The 22,561-nt window shown below is 39.4% G+C and overlaps 1 protein-coding gene across 1 annotated transcript in view; it reads left to right on the forward strand.

Moving 5' to 3' along the window:
- elfn2b (extracellular leucine-rich repeat and fibronectin type III domain containing 2b) overlaps positions 1-22,561 on the forward strand; it is a 41,543-nt gene that overhangs the window by 13,496 nt on the left and 5,486 nt on the right. The window contains exon 2 of the mRNA XM_028599460.1: positions 20,370-21,039. Within this exon, the coding sequence (XP_028455261.1) occupies positions 20,698-21,039 (342 nt within the window). The 5' untranslated portion in view covers positions 20,370-20,697. The remainder of the gene's footprint in view (positions 1-20,369; positions 21,040-22,561) is intronic.

Genomic DNA, 22,561 nt, shown 5'->3' on the forward strand with positions numbered 1-22,561 from the left:
ACACACAGTGTTTAATTTGTATGTGATGGCAATAGCAGGCATCGATAATCATGTTTTTTTATTTGATCATACCCCATGCTCACATTTCAGCTGTCAGGCTTGAGTTGCAATTATAGGATCACATTGTACTAAATTAAATATTAGATATTACAACAATAACCACAAACAAACAAGAACATCCTTTAAATGATTGGAAACCTCTGCTAGCCTCGTGTACCCTGCAATTTCCTCTGATTGTCTCAGGGCCAGTCTTTCCAGCAGCGAGTGATATACAGAGTATTACAAGGGGCAATCAGCGGTCTATGTTGTCTTTATGCAAAAGCAGTAAGTAACTGAGTTTATGGGAAATTGTTTCAAAAATGAAACAATAGGAGCACAATAGTACCATGAAAATGACAATAGTACCATGCCTGGGTCTGTCCGAGGTTTCTCACTAAAAGGAAGTTTTCCTCGCCACCGTCGCACTAAATGCTTGCTCTTGGGGGTATTACTGGAATTGTTGGGTCGTTGTAAATTATAGAGTGTGGTCTAGAACTACTCCTATATGTAAAGGATCTTGAGATAGTCTGGCTCTCACCAGACCAAGCTCAATCTTTTAAGATTGAACATTAGTCTGGGGAGTCTGCTCTGCACAAGAGGCATCATCAACGGGCATAGTTAAAATGCCTCTGTACGCAATTGGATAGTCCTTCAACCAATCAGACCAATGATCCGGGTGACATAGCAGCAACAGCGGCATTACAGAGTTGCTGCGCTTCGGTGGCCGCTATGTTGAATGTAAACAAGAAGTTGCTTGGTCGCTTCTCTATCGTCATCGTGTTAAATATGGCAATAGCGTGCCAGGTGGATAAGCCAGTCTGCGATTGGTCACCGCAAAATTGTAATGGAAGCAGGATAGATAAATGTACAGGTTTCCAGCCTGAGCTGCGGGGCAAAATCAAATTGCCGGCAAATCGGGCTGGGTTTACACAGTCTAGTCTTGAGATAACTCTTGTTATGATTTGATACTATAAATGATTGAATTGATTTGAACTTTTTCATTACTTACACTCAGGCATCCATGGTAAGGAGCAGCCACTGCAGCTAAGTGTTGAGGCCAATGCAGGTCCTCTAATGGCTTGCTAGAGTGTGGTTGTCAAAAGGGGCAATTGTTAGGCCCTCCAACGTCTGTGTAGACAAAATTAAATCTGTCATTTTTTCCCCCAAGAAGTTAGCATATACTTGACAAATTATTACTAATGGACAATATCTTTGGATTGTGGTTAGAAAATTACAATTCAATTTAGAGGATATTACAGTAAGGCTTTTAACATATGTGCTGATTGGCAGATCTTGCAGGTTTTAACACTCCAAATTTGCTGGCTTAAGACAACAAGACATGACAAGATGATGGCAATTAGAAGTGTCTGTATTTTTCAACACTATGGTATATGGCCTTTGCAAGATTTGTGATAAATCAATTGTGTTCTCTTCCATGGTAAAATGCTAAGATTGTTTCCCCTTTGAATTTTAAACCTTACAGTATGTCTAGTATATTCTTGACAAATGCATAGTAATAAAAAATCAAATACGTTATGGGCTGTAGAGTCAAAAGACGAAGCAATAACTATCCAGTTTAAACATAGAAATAGAAAAGAAATATAGCATATGGAAACCACTGACTCCAGACAATCTTCCATTAATGTTTAAATGTGCTTTGATGCAGGGATTGACGATTTTATTACCGTAGACATCCACACTCAGAGAGGCATTTATCTCACAAGTTAAGAGAAAGCGCTGCCATACAAGGCACGATGACAGCCCAATGAGCTTTACATGCACGTCTATTTTTTGCACTGTAGCTAAGGCTTGAGTCATTGGGGTGTGCTGCCAGACAGCCAACATCCCTTCAGTGTCACACCAGGTAGAATAACCTTTCAACTTAACAACAGGTGGTGCACCAGGAAGACAACGTGTCAAGATATGCGGTGGGAAAATCTCAGCTCTCTCTGTGTCTGTGTCTACTGGAGATACAGTAAATATAATAAGAACACACACTGTGTCTGCCTGTATCCATTTTGAAAAACTATCAATTCTATAACATAGTTGCATGTGATCTATGCTATGAAAAGCCAGTGTGATAAGAAGTCCCTTGATCTACTTTTATTTTAATAAATATGTATAACTTGTGTATGTGCCAACTTGACCTGTGCTTAGCACTTCTGTCACATCAGTTTTGTGACCAGAATATAATGTATGCATCAATGGAGGGATACAATGGATACATCATTATTTTGTACATGGTGCAAATGTGTATTTCAAAACTACCAATTAAATATTGTTAAAGCTCATAGAAGGTGTAAGATATGGTTGGATGAAACTTTCATGAGCCCCATGGTGAAAGTAGACTGTTGCAGCAGCAATTAGCAAAATGGGATACAAGAAAAAAATTAAGTGTGGGTTCTGAGCACTTTCTTCAAGATGTAAACCAGAAGTTACATTTGTTGAGAATTACATGATACATACAAATGATTTGAATTCTCAAGCACCCAATGACTGAGGCTGGGAATGGCTGTGCATCAAGTGTTGAACCATCTCGGCTCTTGACATGAGAGCAAATGAAGCACTGTTTGTTGTTCCTTCGGGGGGGACAGGTGTTGAAAAGAGAACTGATGCATGTAGACTCTCAGGACCCTCTAATCCTGGTCTCGTTGTGGCTGACAAATCTCATCGTTTTAAGAATGTTAATTGGGGGAAGTGGCAGTTAGTTAAAACTCCCAGTGTGAGATAATACACTTTACCAAAGGGGGGCCGGTGCTTTTGGGACATCAGGGGAGACAGCAGGAGGAAGAGCAAGCAGGGAATTTGGGTTTAGAAGAGAAAGATGGCCCGGGTAACTTTTCAAGAGGTAGCAGTGATGGAACGTACTTTTTTTTTTTGGAAGAAAAATGGAGTGAACAGTCTCTGAAAGAGTTATGGGATCAGCCAAATATCCAGAGTACTCACTAAAGTAACAGCGGACTGATTTCTAGCATTCATTCTGGGTTTTTGGCATGCACATCTATTTAGGCAGGTTATGCATTATGACTACACAAACTACTTAACCCCAGTTAACTGATGATGACACATTACAGTCTTAACAAGATCAAAGAGGATTGACAGGATAAGGCAGCCAAGGTGGAGTGTATATGCAGACAGCACCGCACCATAATTGTTGAACTCCACCTTTTTTTTTCTTGCTTTTTTTTTTACCACCCATGATTAAAACATGCTGAAATTACTATAGCCTCCTGAATCCGCACAGGTCAGCATCCTATAGCTGCATACTGTGGATGATCATATATCTATTTCTCGGTCTACCTGCTTTGTCTGTCTGATGTGAATCTGCGGGTCACTGTGACACATAGAGAGCACTGTTAGACACGGACAGGGAATGATTCCCTCCACGGTATTTGATGCTGTTATGTAATTTCTTCATTAGCTCATTTTCTCACTCTCTTTCTCTCCCCTTCTCTGTCTCTCAATCTTTTTTTTTTTTTTTTTCTTTTTTTGCCGGCAGCCAGACAGTGGCCTAGTTGAGCGGTGCAGAAGGTTTGTTAGCATCACCCCCACACGAAACAATAATAATGTGGAATCAAGGGAGAACAAAGGAAGGTTTGAAGTCACCTATACTGTATACATGCCTCCATGTGAAGTGCAGGTGCAGATGCTCAGATGTTCACTGTCTAAGTGTATTGTAGAAGAACAAGCACGCATGCACAAAAACAAGCAAACGCCCCCACCGACATACGCATATACACTGCTTTTCTTGCATCGTTGCATGAATGCCAATTTATTCTCTTTGCAGCATGTAAATAACATTTCGCTTTGAGCAAAGCACATCTGCTCCCCAACACAAAGATGCTGCTTGCTACTGTATTGTTCATACTTATTGTATGTATAGTACATTTATGAGAATAATACTAAAGTTGTTGTTTGATATATTTCCAATTTTTTTGAAGTAGCCTTATCATCTAGTAATAAAAAAAATGCTTTTCGTGACAACTACCAGCGTAAAACATTTCAGTGTGTAGAGTTACAAGGAATGAAATGAACTAAATCAGGGGGAGTGAGGAAAAAAGAGAGAGTAGGGAAAAAGGCAGTGTGCTAATTATGTAGCTGTTGTGACAATGTTTAAAAATCACATTTAGGTTGTTTAAATCAAACCTTAAAACTATTAAGCGAAGAAAAAATGAAAGAATAAAATGTCTTTGGCTCATTGTCTCATCACACAATCTATGTCTCACCCCAAATCATTCTCTCCCAATTAGAATGAGAGGTAATCACAGTATTCACTTACTGTACAGCAACAATAGAAGGGAGGGTATAAATACAGCAAGAGGGAAGAACAAAGAGAAGGAGGAAAGGAAAAAAAAAGGAGTGTATGTTTGTGCACATGTTCCTATTTGTACAGTACTATGTGTCCTTATACACAGACAAATAGAAAGAACACGTGTCACATGTGTCACTTGATTGTCTGAACCAGTGTTGGGTTTCAGCTGACCCAGGTTATAATCTGTTGCAGTCAGTAGAGGATGCCGGCCTGCAGGCTACTATATGAGAAGCCATCCATCTGGGGCCCAAGACAGAATCTTCATTATTATTAACTATGACTCATTGCCTGGATTCACTGTTGACTCATAGTTAATAAAATGAATAAATATACACTAGGAATAATACTGTATACCGTATGCCCCAAAAATATTCGGAAGATTATGGTTGGTAAGTTAAAACAGTAATATAAAATATAAAACCAAATTATATGACATGGTGAGTGGGGCACAATTACAGGACTGAACGAAGTTGGGGGGGTGGGGTGGGAGGTTCTGAGTATTTCCCATTATGGGATGTGACATGATATGATATAGATGAAACGATATAAATGATGTGTTATGGCATATCACATCATTATCTATACTGAGAGAGCGAGTCCAGGAATAGTTTGACATTTTGGGAAATGCACTTGTTTGCTTAGCAAAGATTTAGATGAAAAAATCTATTCCCTTCTCATGTCTGTATGTTAAATATGAAGCTACAGCCATGCAGAAGGCGCTTAGCTTAGCACAATGACTCAGAAGCCATCCACCTTAGTTCAGCCTTGATTGTGCTCTACTCACCATGTCATACATTATGAGCACAGTGGATGCTTTAGTCCAACTCTCCAAATTATCAAAATGATTCTATACAGTAATACCACACTAACGAGACACATATTTATAGAACAAGAATATAGCTGGTATACTACCCACAATTCTCACTATTTTCACTCGAAAGAAATAAAAAAAAATAAGCTTTTCATAGTAACTATTCAGAATTCAACATTCAGCAATGACTACAGCATATTTTTCTTCTCAAATTGACTGACTACAGTTGAATACATTCATTTCTGTTTTTTTTTATCATAACAGGTACCCTGCCAAGGTTGTTTTTCTTCTTAAGCTGACTGTTTTGGTTGTATGACCCAGTCATTATGTGGAAAATGTTTGCTTGTAAGGGCGCATATCCACACATACACACTTTATTATGGTCTTAAGCTATTAAGACCAGTAAACAATCACAGAGGAGAAATATGAGGGAAAATATAGAAAAAAAGGTAGTGCCAGTAGCAAATCTCCAGCCATCAATCCACCCTCAATACACTGTAAATTAAACATTATGCCTAGTTAAAATCCTAAAGTCTTTTATCCATTGTTGGTATTTTATATTACATTGGTACTCATTGTTGTTACTGTTATTGCCAACAATAGAACAATACTGATAAACAGCCCTTTTATTGTAAATCATATTGCATTGAGCAATGTACAATAGTGCAGAGAAGATACATTAAAATAAAGTGCAATATTAGGCTTAAACATTTCTCATGCATCTGACATTCCCAAAAGGAGCTCCCTCCTCTAATCTCAAGGTTATCAATATCCCAACATCATAAACCAGACGATGCTTTTTGACAAATTAGAGTTACTTCCCGAAAGCAGTAACTTTGCCCAAAAATGTTTCTTATCTCTATTCTTATCTCAAGACAAGGAGATGGAAATGAATATAGAGGCATTTGTAATGTAGATATACAAATTAATGCAATATAGACCCGTGCAATTCAATTTATGACTATAAGAATTGGGCATTGTTTTTTTACTTTTATCCGTAAAGCGAAAAGTACGAACATGTTTACATGGTTACTGTGTCTTACACTCTCAGTGCCCCCGAGCAACCTAGGGATCTGGTAGTGGCTGTGTCCCATTCAGAGACTTGACAGTGCAGCAATTTCACCTCACACTTTGCATTCAGCAAAAACTCAGTCACTGTGATATTGAAGAATGAATGATTTAAAAGAAAACAACTGAATAATACAAGTTATGTTCCACTGGAAGGGCTTTTATGACATTGCACTAGATTGTCAATCCTCCCAAAAGTAATACAGCAAAGAAACGGTGCAAATTCTTGAAAAGAACAAGCTGAGTTTTTTTGTTAAACACGTCTCACTATTTACCCCTTTGATTTAAATTGGAAAATAGGATTTAAAAAGGTTTGATCAATATTAAAAGGATCAATCTTTTTATTCCAACTGCCATGGAGTAAGATTTTGACAAGAATGCTGCTAAACTTAACTAAGCCATTGTGATTACATTATTTTCTATCCAGTTCTGCTCTATTCTCATCTTTATTTTTTGTATTTGAATCCTATGAAGCCCCTGTGTCAATCAAGCTTCAACCTGGCTGTAAATCAGCACTGTTTTAACCCTTTCAGCCCATCATATCCTCTGTGTCTCCCCTTTTAATGAATAAGCTGTGGCAGACTGCACACATGCATAACACATACAGAGGCAGATAATATATATATATATACACTGTGCTACAATGTCTAAAGTGGTAATCATCCAAGCACAGTTTAATATAATAAGCTGTATTGCTACAGTATTGAGGAATGGTCCTTTGTAATGCAGTGGCATTTTGGTCCAGATTTTGGGTGTTCCCTTTTTTCTCATGTCTCATCCCTGCTTTTGCAGCACCTTCCACCACCCGAACCACCTCCTCCTCCTTTTTTGTGGTAAAGCTTTTTAAATATTGTTGACTTTGCAAACATCTGATATCTGATATCTGTTAACAGCTATCTCAGAATTCTGCATATTCTGCATAAAATGAATGTGTTTATTATTCTGGGGGATTAGTGCTCGCCGCATAATCCTCGCTGCTGCTTGGATTCTTTCAGAGTAGAGCCTTTTGCAAAAGATATAACTGTATAACCATTCTCAATAAATTTTCAATTCCTCAACACAACTGAAGTTTAAATGAGTGATCAGAGGAGGGAGCCCTTCTCTTGTGAAGACGAGAGACGATGAGAAACATCAGGTCTTATTTGTTTGCGCCTCTTAATTAGAATATAACATGAAGTAATGCCACAGTGTGCCATTTGGTGAATGCAATGTTAGAGCTCATTGAGAGCATCCGGTTTTCCAAAACTCCAACCATGGCACCATTTTCAACCCATTGGGCTGAACAAGTACACCCAATAATACATCTGCATAGTGGTGCAAAAGGAAAGGTTGTAAAGATTCTGGAAAGAAAGCAAATCTTTTTTTATTTGTTTGAAAGTACAAACTCCAAACTTGCTCTCTCTCTCTCTCTCTCTCTCTCTCTCTCTCTCTCTCTCTCTCTCTCTCTCTCTCTCCTCTGAATTTATTTTAGCATGGTGGTTTACCTTCAGGCTTGCTGACGAAATTCCTCAACATTGCGAGTTGCAATTAGGCATCTAGAATATTTATGACTCACACATAACTAGTCAGCACTGCACATTACTCTCCCAAGTGGGCTCGTTGGCCCGCCTTTATGGAAATGCACACGCATACACATACAAAGTGCCTCCTGATGGGGTTTTATATCCAAAAATAACCTTGTTAATGTTCATCCCAATGAGCTGCCATGTCATTTCAGCCACATGTCAGCCACAAAATAAAGATACAGTATGACTTACAAACACAGTTGGTGACCTTTTTGTTTCCCTTTAGGCTGAATAATTCCAGCTCTTCTTTGATTTGGGAAGGCAAAACTAATCACCATCCATCCATCCATCCATCCATCCATCCATCCATCCATCCATCCATCCATCCATCCATCCATCCAATTATTTTTTACTTATCCTGTTCTAGGTTGTGGGGAGTCAATCCCAGCATACATTGGGCAAAAGGCGGGGTAGACAGGTTGCCAGTTTATCACAGTGAAGGCAAACTAATTAAAATCTAATATCAAACGGTATATTGAAAGCACCTGTCAGTGCATTCACACATCTCAGTGGCAGTGCTGCACCACTCTACCCATATCAAGTCTGCCATGGAGGACTCTGTGCCTCATTATTTGTGCCTCCATTACCAGGTTGTGAGAATCACCACACACTGTAAACCTAGATTTAGTTGTAATTCAACTTTTTAGTGGCCACTATTTATTCTTTCATGTTTTGTTAAAAACCTTATTCATTACTAAATCACATTAGTTGTTTGTACTAATCTGTTTAAGTATGCAGTGCACAGATCATATCAAGCAGAGATATCTAAGGATGTTAAGTTTCTGTATAGGAGGGGCGGGGTCATTTAAACTGTTCTGCGCTAAAGCGGTGCAAAGGCTCATGGAAAAAAAAAAAATTCTGAATGGTTTCTGTCCTAATCAAAGTGTGTTTAATAATGTTCTGCTAATGTTTTGGGTGTTCATTTATGTCATCTGTGTTTTAGTTTTGTATGGTAGATTTAGTGTTCATGTTTGTCACACGCACACACATGCGGTCCACACACTAACTTGCGGTGCACACACACACGGCAAACACACACACGGCACATACACATACACACACTCACACAGTGCGTTTTTACTCTTTAGACGGGAATGCAACAGTGGAGCATTTTTAAGATTTGGTTTCACTTTTTTGCGTTTTTAAGCCCCAAAAATACCGTCGCTGTCTAAACAAAAGGCACACCTGATAAAATATTTTGTCGTTTTCACCCGTGAGCGTATTCGTGTAAACAGGGCTTTATTGTTGCACCATGACCAAGACCCAGGTGGGGACTGATGTGGTCTGGGCAGTGAGAAAGTAATCAGTGGTACACTGATGTGACACTAGTTAATCTAGTTTCCTGAGTGAAATTTTCCATGCTGTACAATACGTTGGAAAACCACACTGTATTGTGTATTGTTTTCTGTTCTGTTTATTTTATGTTAAAGGAAAAAACTGTATTTATACAAAGTATTTCTTTAGTATTAATAAGTAGCCTAATGTTTTATATTTGTTATGTTTCTTTGCATGTTTAAAGCTATAGTGCATAGTTTCTGTCTCCCCCATGAGGAATTGTAAGTAATGACAACAAAACGCATCCACATGACACAAGCCTTCCATGATCGCGCACCACCCCCACAGCCTCCTCCACACAGTTGCTAGTAGCCAAGGAGGACACGGAGGATTAAACAAGCATGATGGACTCTTCAGAAGAGGTTATCATATTCGCTTGATTTTCTGCGTGCGAAAGTCGCCGGACAAGACCAGCTTCTGAACATACTGCCATACTGAGAAATACAGAGAGAGTTTTGTGTGGAGCTGATAGTCTTAATTAGCTTTGTACAACTAATTTTGCAATGGCTTGTATGTAAACGACGTTCATTACTAGTAAAGTAAAGGCTGGACTACAGTAGAGCTGTTTGGAGCAGTTTGTGTTTTTTGTTGGAGATGGTAAGTCCCTTTGGGGTGGACTTTGGGCTTTTTCACTTCGTAAACCTATAACGTGCACAAAAAAGATATAAAACACAATAAAGGAAAGGGGAAAAGCCAAAAAGCATAATATGAGCACTTTAACATGCTTATTTTAGACACGACTCCAGAAAAAAATGATGTATGTTTACTAATGATTTTTAGTAATGACTACTAATGTAAACTTGATTTGTCTACTGCATCAACTTACCGCTCTGTGTTAATACAACTTGACCTGTTAAGTTTCACCTTGTGTAAAAACTAAGACAGTTTAAGGCAACAGGTTTCCACGCAAATTTCTAGTAAAGTCAACTAATTTGGGATAACACTGCAAAAAAACATTTTGTGAGCACAGCAGTTTGCTTCATGCAGGTTACTGCGGATTCATCACTGCTAGCAGCGTCAATATTCATTCTTCCTCTTGACACGCCATGTCCCCCGTTTATTATCCGTTCCCCATTTACTCTTTTTACTCCACACATCCATCTCTCATGTAGTGCTTTTGCTCTCCATACCATTCTCATTATTTTTTATCACTCTTTCCAACTTTGAATTTACTAATATCTCTATCTGGCCCCTATATCTCAATTCCTCCCCCTCTTCCTCTACATCGTTGATTCCCATGCTCTGCTGTGTTCAAGAAGAAATTGTGCTTCCGTGCCTCCAGCATTGATACATTGTTGCTATGACAGCACTGGTGCAAGTGGGTGAAATGGGTAGGTCGAAGGATAACAGATGCATTGATGGTGGCAAATGTATTGTGCTTTGATCGAGTGTGCAGCTTAACTTGTGGTCCCGTATGTGAGAAGCAGCAAATGTTAAACTCACAGCTGCCCCCACAATATATGCATTTGTGTGCTTGTGTGTGTGGAGGAGGAGTAGTATTGTTGTAATAGATTCTGAAAGTGTTTGTCAGAATTCATCTTCTGCAAATGAAAAACCTCCAGAACATTCTAACCACATGAAAAGCAATAGACTATAAGCTATGATCAATAAGTATGGTATATGATTTATGACTTCTTTCAAGGAAAGCCAAGGCACCATTACTGTACATAACATAACATTTTCTGATCTTTTCAAATCTGTCATTGTAAAAAAAGTTAAAGGACAAAACAAAGCAGTTTGCCCTCTAGAATATTTGCCAGGCACCTTACTAAGTTTACTTATTCCAAATGGCATTTCAGCCATTGTCAAAATACCTATTGTGGTTTGTGATACACAAGAATATTCTGCAGAAAAATGACCTCACCCTTATGACAAGGGGGCTTATCGTCCCTCCACAAACTGCCATAACACTGAAAGTGTTTGGTACTATAATTAATACTGTCATATAGGGAGAGAAAATCACCCACAATATGTGCTTTTATCAGATTCTTATGGGATTACTGATAAGCACATGCAATATTGAAATCTCCCCTGGAAAAATAAATCCTTTCTGATTGAAGCTTTACTTCATCCATTCATTTTCATTAGCTGCAACCAGGTCTGTTGAGCTGCAATGTAAGCCTGACCAACAACTTCCTCTTTCCCAGTCAGTTGGTTGGTCCAGAAATTGATCCCAATGCATTGAGTTTCCTATTGATTCAGTTCTTTCTTCTTCTTTTTTAGTTTAAGCATATTTATCTATTGACCATGTAGCCATACTGCGGTGACATGATATGAATGGGTCATGAAATTTAAACCACTTAGGCCTAACTTCATTACTGTAATGGCTGTTTGACGATTATCTATACACATCTATTTATTGAAACCACATTGAGATAGCGCCTTATTGGACTTTCCTGTCAATTGATGTGGTCATCCAATTACTTGATTGTTGATTACAGTATGTATGTGTTTCAGTCACACTCAAATAATGAATGGCTAAGTAATGACTGTTTCTTTCATTCTATGGTTGATCCATCTTGTAGATTTGACTTTTTTACTCCATGGACTGTTTTTGTTCAGGGACCTCATGTCTGAACATTTTAGACTTGCTGAGCCTCTCATCTCTCGGAGTTAACAACAGGGACTTTAGATTCTAATACCAGGGGATGACTGGGGCAGTAGGGGCTAATTACTTGTCTAGCTGTATGTCGTTGTCAATAACACTCTTTAAGTGTCGGGCCTCATGTTGGCCTTTGATAACTGTTAGAGTTGCAGCTATGCTGTTTATGGACGCTTTAGTTAATTATTCACTTTTCTGACAATGATTTTTATGGATTAAAACCTGTTAATTTAAAGATTTGAATCCATAAACTACAAATTGAAATCTTACTAGCTTCTGCAGTTTTGAGAGACAGCAAGAACACTTTTGAAAACACCTTTTCCTTACCATAACCGTGCAGGACCATGATTAGTAGCATTAATGTAAAGGCTGCAATCTGACATTTCACTGACCTCAATCACTGAGTTATCCCCACTGCCTTTTGTAGTTCATATCATTCAATTTCTGTTTTCCATCATCTCCTGTGTGGCCTGGGTCCAAGCCACATGTCTGCTGCTATTCCCCAAATCCTGCCCTAGCTTCTAGCAAAAACAATCTGCTTCTTTCCGCATGGTTGCCACAACTGCTCTTGAGTTTCAACCCCAAGCTCTCACTCGCTTTAACCCCAGCACTGGGTTTTATTTCACCCTGGTTCTCTCCTAGAAACTCTTCAACCGCCGAACCATCTCACATGCACAAGCATCACCATGGAACCACGCCCCCCAGGCCTTGCATCCAGTCATTTGGGGTTGAAAAGAAGCTGTGGTAGTATTGGTGGAGTAGCGGTCCGTAGGGGGTCTTAGGTGCTCCGCTCCATTTATCCCCAGACCTCTGGGTCCTATTCTGTCATGCTCCATTGCATCACTTCTTCCTTTGAGGCATCCAGGAAATGGATACAATGTCATGCATGAGCAGCCATAGACGACAGTGGTCTAAAAGTCAAACAATGGAAAACAGGTATAGACACAAACACACAGCGAAGGTCAGTAAGGACAGAGACAAAGTGAGACAGACATAAAAAAAGAAAAAAGAAGAGGGTTAGTTGAAAAGATCTTCTCAAGGCCTACACAACGATGAAGTATGAATTATAGATCAAACCTTAGAGAGGTAGTTAGAACACGCTTTCCGCTACTATCTCTTTCATTCCTTTCTGCATATTCTCACTGTGTGCTTGTACTGCTTCCTCACTCTCCAAAGATGTTTTTTTTACAGCCTGGGTCATTGTCATTATAACACAGTGCATCCAAGATGATTTGTGTTTCAGTGTCTGTGACATTGTCTCTGCTCTGTGCTGCTGTGAAAAATAAGATTGTGGAGGAATCAAAGATCAAACGCAGCATCTCATCGGTTCTGTCTCGAGCTGTCTCTCCCACCGGCCGCTCTCTCTCCTCCCTCGCTCCTCTCTTTCTGCCTTTCCTTTCTCATCATGCTCATTTATTTATATCTTCGTACATTTTTCTTTCCTACTTCAGCAACGAATCGCCACTCGACGTATCGGAATAAAGGCGAGATGGTCCAAACATTCATTTATGTGGATATATATGGAGACAAACGTAAAAAAAAAAATAGACGTATTGTTTATGAAGATGCACCCATAGAAAAACAAATAGAAACCTTTAAACCCTGCAAAGAGTGAACAAGCAACATTTTGTTCAGCGGTGCTTAACAAAGTAGAACCGCTGCTTTTCGTAGGTTCCTCTTACAGTATGTCTGACCACTGAGGAATGCTCTGTTCCACTCACACATACACACGGTGAAGCCTCCTCTGTCTGTAGTTGTGTTTGTTTCATCTATAAGCCCTGTGTGAAGTGGAGAGTAAAGAGTGTTTTACTCACAGAAAACTTATCAGCACCACACTGGCTGTACTCCAGGGAACTGGCCTGGACGAGGCGAAAGCATAACAACAGTGCAGACTGATGGAAACAAAGTGATACAGGGAGAGGTGAAAAGTACACAAACTGGAGGAAATTAAGAGACAGGAACTCATATCAAGGCTTGTGGAGGAATTAGAGGAGTTGAGAGACAAATAAAGCTAGAGGGAGCGGGAGAGTTGAGCGATCTAGAGAGACCTTGGAGGAGGAAGATAAAGAGCAAAAAGCAGGTGCAGAGAGAACAAGGATTCTTTTGGAGATTCTTGTCTGCTTGGGTTGTTTGCCTGTCAAATGGTGAATTGCTGCTGTTTTTTATTTCCATTTTTTTTTATGAATACAGATGTCTATGTATTTGTATTTTTGGAGGTTCAGCACGTGATGATTTCACACATGCACATGCATGTATTTTCTTATTGTTAGTGTACAGTGTAATCTTTTGATGTTTCGATTGTAGTGTATGTATTTATATTTCATGGAGGTTCTGCACATGATGAGTTTACATACTGTATGTTCAGGCATTTTCCACTGTTACTGTAGCGTGTAAATCAATTGGTCATTTATTTAGTTGTTGAAAGGACAGAATACAATATATCTCTTCTTATTACTTAATGGTCCTTTGTTTTTCGATGAGGTTGTTTTATCAGCTGGTTGGTAATCACTTGCAGGTTCCTGGCTACTGTTCATGAGGGGTTACACCCACAAATGTCTCCGAAACGCTGAGGCCTATAGGGCTAAAACTCTTCTGTTCCTTTCTGCTGCCATGCATCATTAAAAGTATTGCATACTTATTTGTGAGTGTTGACGACTTGCAAATGTTGTGATTTTTGGGTCGGCGCCCATTATAAAGACGTTTGAGTTGAGCACGCCAGTTCTTTTGTTTGAGTCCCTTTGTTCCCCTCCTACCCAGGTTCAGGAAGACATCCACTGTGGGTGGGTATGCTCATGTGTACCAACTATTTATAGCGTACATTACGCTATAAATCTGTGCAAGAAGAGCGGGAAAGGGAATTTAAGGAAAAAGAGCTGAACTGTTGAAGAATGTTGTGGGTACAGATGGATAGCAGGGGTTAGATAATGGGATGTGCGTATGTGTGTGTGTGTGTGTGTGTGTGTGTGTGTGTGTGTGTGTGTGTGTGTGTGTGTGTGTGTGTGTGTGTGTCCACAGATGGTTGATTGACAGCTACAACGTTACCTTTCTCTGTCATGAAAATCACTGAGCCATCAGCTAAATACCATATGGTGCCATTTTGGCATAATAGTTACCATAGTGACCTGTCCCAAATCACTGTAGTGAATAGAAATAGGATTAATTCAAGGTCATAATATCAGCCTGTGGACATTCAGAGGGGTTGTAAGTTCAAATTGACTTTTTCTTTTCCTTTTTTTCTTTAATTGTTTGATAGGAGCTAGGTTTTTGCCTTTCAATAGAAACACTCAAAAGAATATATTGGTTTGATTAACTGTATGCCCATAGAAACATCCCTGTGCTTTTTCTTTCTTATTTTTCTTTCTTATTTTTCTTTTCTTTCTTCCTTCCCATGCTTGAAATCAGCACTTGAATTGCGAGGCACACCCACTTTAAATCAGTCTTTTAAGTCTGCCTAAGGTCTTCTGACTCATGGTGGAATGAATGAAATCAATTCAGTCAAGGGTCAATTAGTATATCTTCAGACAAAACAGGTTTACATATTTACACTTTTAATGGAAAATTTACATTCAGGAACTATTATGTGATTGTTTCTGTGTTTCATATAATTTCATATTTTGTGTTTTCTCCAAAACTACTCCGGGAATGGTTGTTTTGCTAGTTATGCTAGATCACACTTCTTGAAACATCCCACTGCAGTCAGAAACAGGGTCAAAAGAGAGTAATGGATGGAAAATAAGTTGTTGAAAGCCAGAATCCTCAGTACCTGCCAAAAGAATCCTTTGAGTACTGGCATTAATCAACAACTATATCAAACTTAAATGGCATTGTCATTTTGTCCGTTAAGACTGTCGAACCTTATGCGATGCTGCTAAGACTCCCCTGGGAGGAACTATCAACGTTACCTTCTGGAGTTGAGAGCTACTAATTAATTTACCTTACATTCCTTAATTTATTAGCAGGTGTTAAACATTTTTTTTGGGCATTTTAGGCCCTTATTTGTATAGGACAGCTTAGATTTGAAAGGGGAGAGAGAGGGGGAATGACATGCAGCAAAGGGCTGCAGCTCAGATTCGAACCCACGGCCACTGCGTCAACGAGTAAGCCTCTATATATGGGCACCCGCCCTACTAGGTGAGCCAACCAGGTGCCCAGCAGGTGCTAATCCAACGTGTCTTTCCTTTCTTTCTTATTTTTTTAGTTGCAATATTCTAGCCCTGTTTATGTTTTTTTATAACCTATTTCTTAATCAAACACCAGCAACAGCAAAACACTGGGATGTTGTGGCTGCCACTGCCTGGGGAAATGTCACTGTGCTGTGTGCAGAGTGTGAACACCCGTAAACAAAGCATGAGTTCACATTCTCCTAAGAATGTACAGAAATATGTCCAGTTTATTTGTATTAAATGTTTCTTTGTCATTACGTTGTATAATTCAAAACAAGTGATTAATTTCACCAAACACTTCTAAACCAAACTGTGCCTGGCCTGGCCTGGCCTGCATACATAACACTGCACTGTTGACTCCCACAACATTAGTGTTACAAGCCTCTCTAGTGAATTAATAATATTATCATAATGTAATGAATTAACCATAATCACGTGAATATTTTAGAATTTCATTAGTTTCATTACTGAGTATTTCTTCTTCAGCATCACCACAAAGTTGCTCTCTGAATGCACAGTAGAAGACAGGAGGTCCGATTGCGTAATGAACTGCATGCCTGAGTATAATCAGACACTAATTACACACAGATTGTAAGCACAAATTGAATGAAAGACGCACTGCAAATTTACCCTGCACTTTCATGTGCATAAATCTGCCCCTCTTTGTTTTAACATGTCAGCTCAATGGATACATACTGTATATTATTTACAGGGGACACAATTCTAAATGAGAGAATCATGTGCTGCCAGCAACATTTGGTAAATACAATTACATTTGAACTGACAGTGGCCCAGCTCCAAAAGTCATGGAGAAAAGATATGGATCCTCTCCAATTCCAACACCTATCACACGGTTTCTTCATTGTGGCTATTAAAGCAGAAGAGACATGCTGATTTGATGTGAATGCCAACAGCATGCTATTCTGTTAACATTAGGCTTAATTGCCACTGTCAATCATAAGTGTATTTCCATGGCAACATTGGATCAATATGAGCACATTCAGAAACCTAGATTCCATTTCACATTAGGGGAAGGGTCTGAAGTGTAATGTGTGTGTGTGTGTGTGTGTGTGTGTGTGTGTGTGTGTGTGTGTGTGTGTGTGTGTGTGTGTGTGTGTGTGTGTGTGTGTGTGTGTGTGTGTGTGTGTGTGTGTGTGTGTGTGTGTGTGTGTGCGCGCGCGCGCGCGCGTGCGTGCGTGCGTGCGTGCGTGCGTGCGTGCGTGCGTGTTTACACAGTAGAGCATTGTTCCAAAGTTGAAGATAACTGCTCTTAAATATGTTCAGGAAGATGGAATATGCTAACTATATTTGTATAACAATGGCTGAGTTTTGGCTTCTATTGGGCTAGCCTATATCCTTGACGTTCCACTTCCGAGATTGCTCCGATGCCACAGGAAATTCCGCCGGATGCATGTATTTTCGACAATGTCCGTTTCCTTAATTCTGCCTTCTTTGTGTTGGAATTTTAAACTCCGGTGGATTTATGAGGACTATGGTTGACTGCTCCTCAGATCTCTGCAGGGTAAATTGAGACAGCTAGCTAGACTATCCGTCCAATCTGAGTTTTCTCTCTTTGAGACTGTGATTGGTTTAAACAAATGCCAACAAACCAGAGCAGGTTTTTCTCCCATCCCAGAATGCTATGTGGACTAGCCAGACCCTCCTCCACTCTACTACTATTAGGCTAACATGCAGTGTTTCTAAGAAGGGTTGGGATAACACACCTCAAAATGGTTTGTTGGCCTCTGCACTTTAGCTCTGTGTGATGCATAGATGGAGAAGGCTCTCCTCACTCACTCTTTTAATATTCCAAATTATTTGTTCAGATGTATTATAATGATAGCACTTAACATTTGCTTGGTTTGCTTACAGACCCTATTTACAGTCAGTTGTTAAAATGTGCAAATGAATGATGTTCAATATTTAATTAACTGCAGTCACTCAGTAGCTGTAGTTGTATTCTCTTTGTGGTGCATGGCAGTAATTAAATTGCAAGATGAGGCTTGTGAAAAAGGAGGATTTGTGTTATCAAATGTATTACTGGAAAAGGTGGAAGTAGGACAGTCAGACACCTGCAGCTACCCCTGTGCCACCTGTTCACCTGTTGCTTTACTTCATTTCTGCTGCTCTGACCTACTCAGATTAGATGGCTGTATTTGCTCCACAAGTGCAGGTCCAAAATAACTGCCATGAAAAGAAGCTTGATACTGGAGCTTATCATGTGCTATAAAACAATTTAGATGAAATATTTGGCATAGAGATATTAAAAAAAAAAAATTGCTTGTATGGATATTGTATTTTCAAATGATCTACTTGCTTGGACACAATAGGAAAAATATATCGCCTAATTTAAATGGAAAGAAATCTTACAACAGGAAAGAGCTTGATTTGTCCTACATTTTCCTGCATAGTACAAATGGATCATAGTTATGAGTCATGCTCTTTCCCTGTTCTGCATGTCCCATATTCCTAATTATGTAATCGTATTCCCAAACACGCACACATACAGAGCTACTGTGCTTCCTGAATCCTCCCTCATGTAAACCCTTTGGGTTTCCCTATGTGGAGCACCAAATGAGATCACGTCTCATGTCGAAGGGATAATCCTCAGACATCAGAGAGCAAGACAATCAATTGCAAGGGAGTGGTGTAGGGCTGCATACAGACTAGTACTGGAATTGTACAGTACACAATTGGAATGTCTATAATGTCTGCAGATAGTATGTGCAGGTGTTTGGGTAAAACACATCAGTCCCAACTGAGCTAGCAGGTCAGAAGTTGTATGTTTGTGTGATTTCTGACGTTTAGGTTAATGCTATCTTACAACTTCTCTTAACAGCTAAAAAGAGAACAACTATTTGATAATTTGCCCAATTGTTTAGCCAAGAAATATCAACCATGATTGGGATGTTTGTTGTTTGTTGTGCTATGGATTACCACAAAGTTGACTAAGTGATCATTTTAGCACATGTGTAGACACATGAGTGTTCAAATCAAATCAATAAGACCACTGTTGGGGTTGGCTAGAGTGATTTGATGTACCCATAGTGATTTGTGGTCGCATTCACGCGTGTTTTCTTGCTGTTTACTCGTGAACTGTCTGTCACCAGTGACTGTCTATATCCATTTGTTATATCAATCAGTCAAACACATTGACAACTGTATCTCTTTTGCTATGTGTCTGCCTAATAAAAGGTCCCGGGTAAACTAGCAGGTGCCTAAGGTCATTAGATCTACATGATAATGTGCCATTTCACACATGCTTTAGGTATTGCAATTTTCTGTAGTAATAAGTAGATTAAAAAAGAGGATGGACCTGATTCTCTGCTAGCACCTCCGGGAAGCGTGCACCGGAATAGAGTGGAATGAGTTCAATTCCCTGTCAGAATTAGAAAGAGGTCTGAATTTGGAGCATGAGGATGAAATCTGACCTGTTCCTTGGAGAAAAAGAAAGATCTTTTATTTGTTGTTTTCATGGAATGATGATGGAAATCTTGAGAGTGTAAAACAAGGGAGATGTGGTATGAAAGATATAAGATTAGAGAGAGTACACCTAAATAGACAAACTGTGTAATATCATAGACAGAATACCATCACTGTTGTTCAGAATGCTCTGACTTATACTATATTATTATTTGTACTGGCCCAAGTGCCTGTGAGCATACAGTACATGCATACTCTTAAATGAGGACATGCATGTGTTTGAGTGTGTACATCAACACATGCACATGTATGTTTCAGGCCATGTGTACAGTTTACTGTGCATGTTTGTGTAATGTGTATGTAAGTGTAAGTATGTTTTTCCCAACTGCTAGGAGGACAATGTCCAATGTCCTCTACTTATGTTAACATTTGACTGCTATTCAAATGACATGCAGATAGGATAGAGAGCTTTGGTTTGGCAGGAGAGAGTCATAACAAGGAATGTCTGGAGATAATGTGCTGTCAGCATTTGGGTGATTAATTATGCACTTTGTGTTCACAAAAAGATATCCGTTAAGGACTGAGGAAAGATTGGCAGGTACGTGTACATAGGTATCGCTCAAAGCTTGATGACCTCTTAGCCTCACGAGGTGAGGCACCAAGGGGGGATGACTAAGTGCCCATGCAGTAGGCTAAAAGGGGAGCTGTTGGGGCAATGCAGCATGCATATATTAACATGATGAGAAGGAACACCAGATGAAGAAAAGCCCTGAGGAAAATTTAGATTGATTGTGGAATGCCTGCAGGGAATAGAATAATTATGAGACGATGAAAAGTTACAGGAATCTGGTGGAGTCTAAATTCGTTTACCTTTCATTTAGATGCATGACTCAAGATTGTTTATTAATTTATTCTTCAGTATATATATATGAGTCAGCAATACAAATAATTTAAAAAAGAAGACATACAAATTTGTCTTTGCCATTATGCATTATATTTATAAAATGTGTTGCTTTTCTCTTATGTTTCTTTTTTGTATTCTCCTCTACAGATTCTCTATTACTCCAAGGATCCATCCATTTGACTGAGTCACAGCTGAAGCCAAAGGAGAGACTATGAAGACAAGCTGTCTCACCCCGCATTGCAGCCCAACAAAATATGACATAACATGGATCCCCTGCTAATCACCATGACCATAAAGCTGTGAATGGCATTGTGAAGCCTTCACCCCTTTCTCAGCACCCAATCCAGACACTTCTCCTCTTTTAAAATCCTTAATAGCAACCGTTGTTGCTTGCCCTATCTCCTGCAAACGCTTCTTCTTTCCTGCCTGCCCCTACGTTTTTGTCCTTAATTATTATAATTTAGATTTCCGCATCATGCAGGGTGCATCTACCACCTCCACTCTCCTTTTACTTATTCTCTCCTCCTTCATATTCTTCTCCCACATTCCCTACATGGTCAATGGGGACTGCTGGCTCATTGAGGGGGACAAAGGCTATGTGTGGCTGGCTATCTGCAGTCAGAACCAGCCACCGTACGAGACTATCCCCCAGCACATCAACAACACTGTCCATGATTTGAGATTGAATGAGAACAAGCTTAAAGCTGTGCTCTTCAGCTCCATGTATCGGTTCACCAACCTGACTGATCTCAACCTCACCAAGAATGAAGTCAGCTATATTGAGGACGGAGCCTTTGCAGGACAAGCCAACCTACAGGTAAGGGGGAATGGGTGATACATCTTTGGAGCCTAACACAACACTTCATTTGGAGACAGCTTGAGTAAGACTTTGATTTAGTGGGAAAAACTACTTCCAGAAAATGTGATGCTTAATTCTTTAACATTTCATTGAACTACATTTCTGTGGAAATCCTCTACTTCAATATTGAAAGTAAAACACTTTATTGTAGTGAAATGTTTGCTGAATGTATGGAACATGCATTAGAAGGAGACCATAATTAATTGAATAATATTATGACGGTGGTAACTGTTTCCTCATAATTTTCCTCAGTAAACTCACTTGCAGTTGGGTGAGTGTACTGATGATCATTCAAAAAAAAGTACTAAGTCTCATGTGTTCTCCTAGTCTCTCAGTTAACCTTAAATTATGCAACTTGCAGTGGTGGAAGAAGTATTCAGATCCTTTACTTTAGTAAAAGTGCTAATACTACACTGCAAAATACTCTGTTACAAGTAAAAGTCCTGCACTTAAAATGTTACTTAAATAAAAGTATGTAAGTATCATCTGGAAAATGTACTTAAAGTATTAAAAGTAAAAGTAATCAATGCAGAAAAATCCTCCCATTTTGGAAACGATCAAAACAGTTCTATCAATCAAGTGTTTAATCATTCCAGCTGTACGTTAAGGCCTATATACTGTTGGTTAGTATAATTTAAAATGAAATATTATATTTTATAAACTTTGTTTTGTGTGCAAAAATCTTAAAGGAACACGCCGACTTATTGGGACTTTACCTTATTAACCATATCCCCCAGAGTTAGACAAGTCGATACATACCCTTCTCATCTCCGTGCGTGCTGTAACTCTGTCTGACGCCCCCAGCGCTAGCCTCGCTTAGCACAGATCCTGGAGGTAACAGGTTCCAATTAGAATAAGTGACAAAATAACGCCAACATGTTCCTATTTACATGTTGTAATTTGTATAGTCACAGGGTATACAAATAACAAGATCACTATGCTTTTACTATCTAGTAATTGTTGACTCTATTACTCCAACTCTGAGTGAACTCCAGGCGAACTCTCCGCTCCTCACCACAGGGTTTCAGGTGCTGCTAGCAAATCACTCCACCCAAGTAGCAGAAGTTGCAGTGCTTTGCCTTTCTGACAATATAGTTCCCAGTTTGTATACGGTTAGAAGACGGCTGTGTCTCATGTAACCTTGTTATTTGTCCACCATATGACTATACAAATCACAGCATTTAAACAGGAACATGTTGGTGTTATTTTGTCACTTATTTGGAGCAGTAGGCTAATTGGAACCGGTTACCTCCAGGATCTGTGCTGGGCTTAGCTAGCGCTGGTTGCGTCAGACAGAGGTACAACACACGTAGATGAGAAGGCTATGTATCGACTTGTCTGACTCTGGGGGTTACGGTGAATAAGCTAAAGTCCCAATAAGTTGGTGTGTTCCTTTAATTTGTAAAGTAACTAAAGCTGTCAGATTAATATAGTGGAGTAGAAGTAGAAAGTGGCATGAAAAGACTCAAGTAAAGTACAA

Source organism: Perca flavescens, chromosome 15, assembly GCF_004354835.1.
Source record: "Perca flavescens isolate YP-PL-M2 chromosome 15, PFLA_1.0, whole genome shotgun sequence".
In the NCBI taxonomy this organism is placed as follows: domain Eukaryota; kingdom Metazoa; phylum Chordata; class Actinopteri; order Perciformes; family Percidae; genus Perca; species Perca flavescens.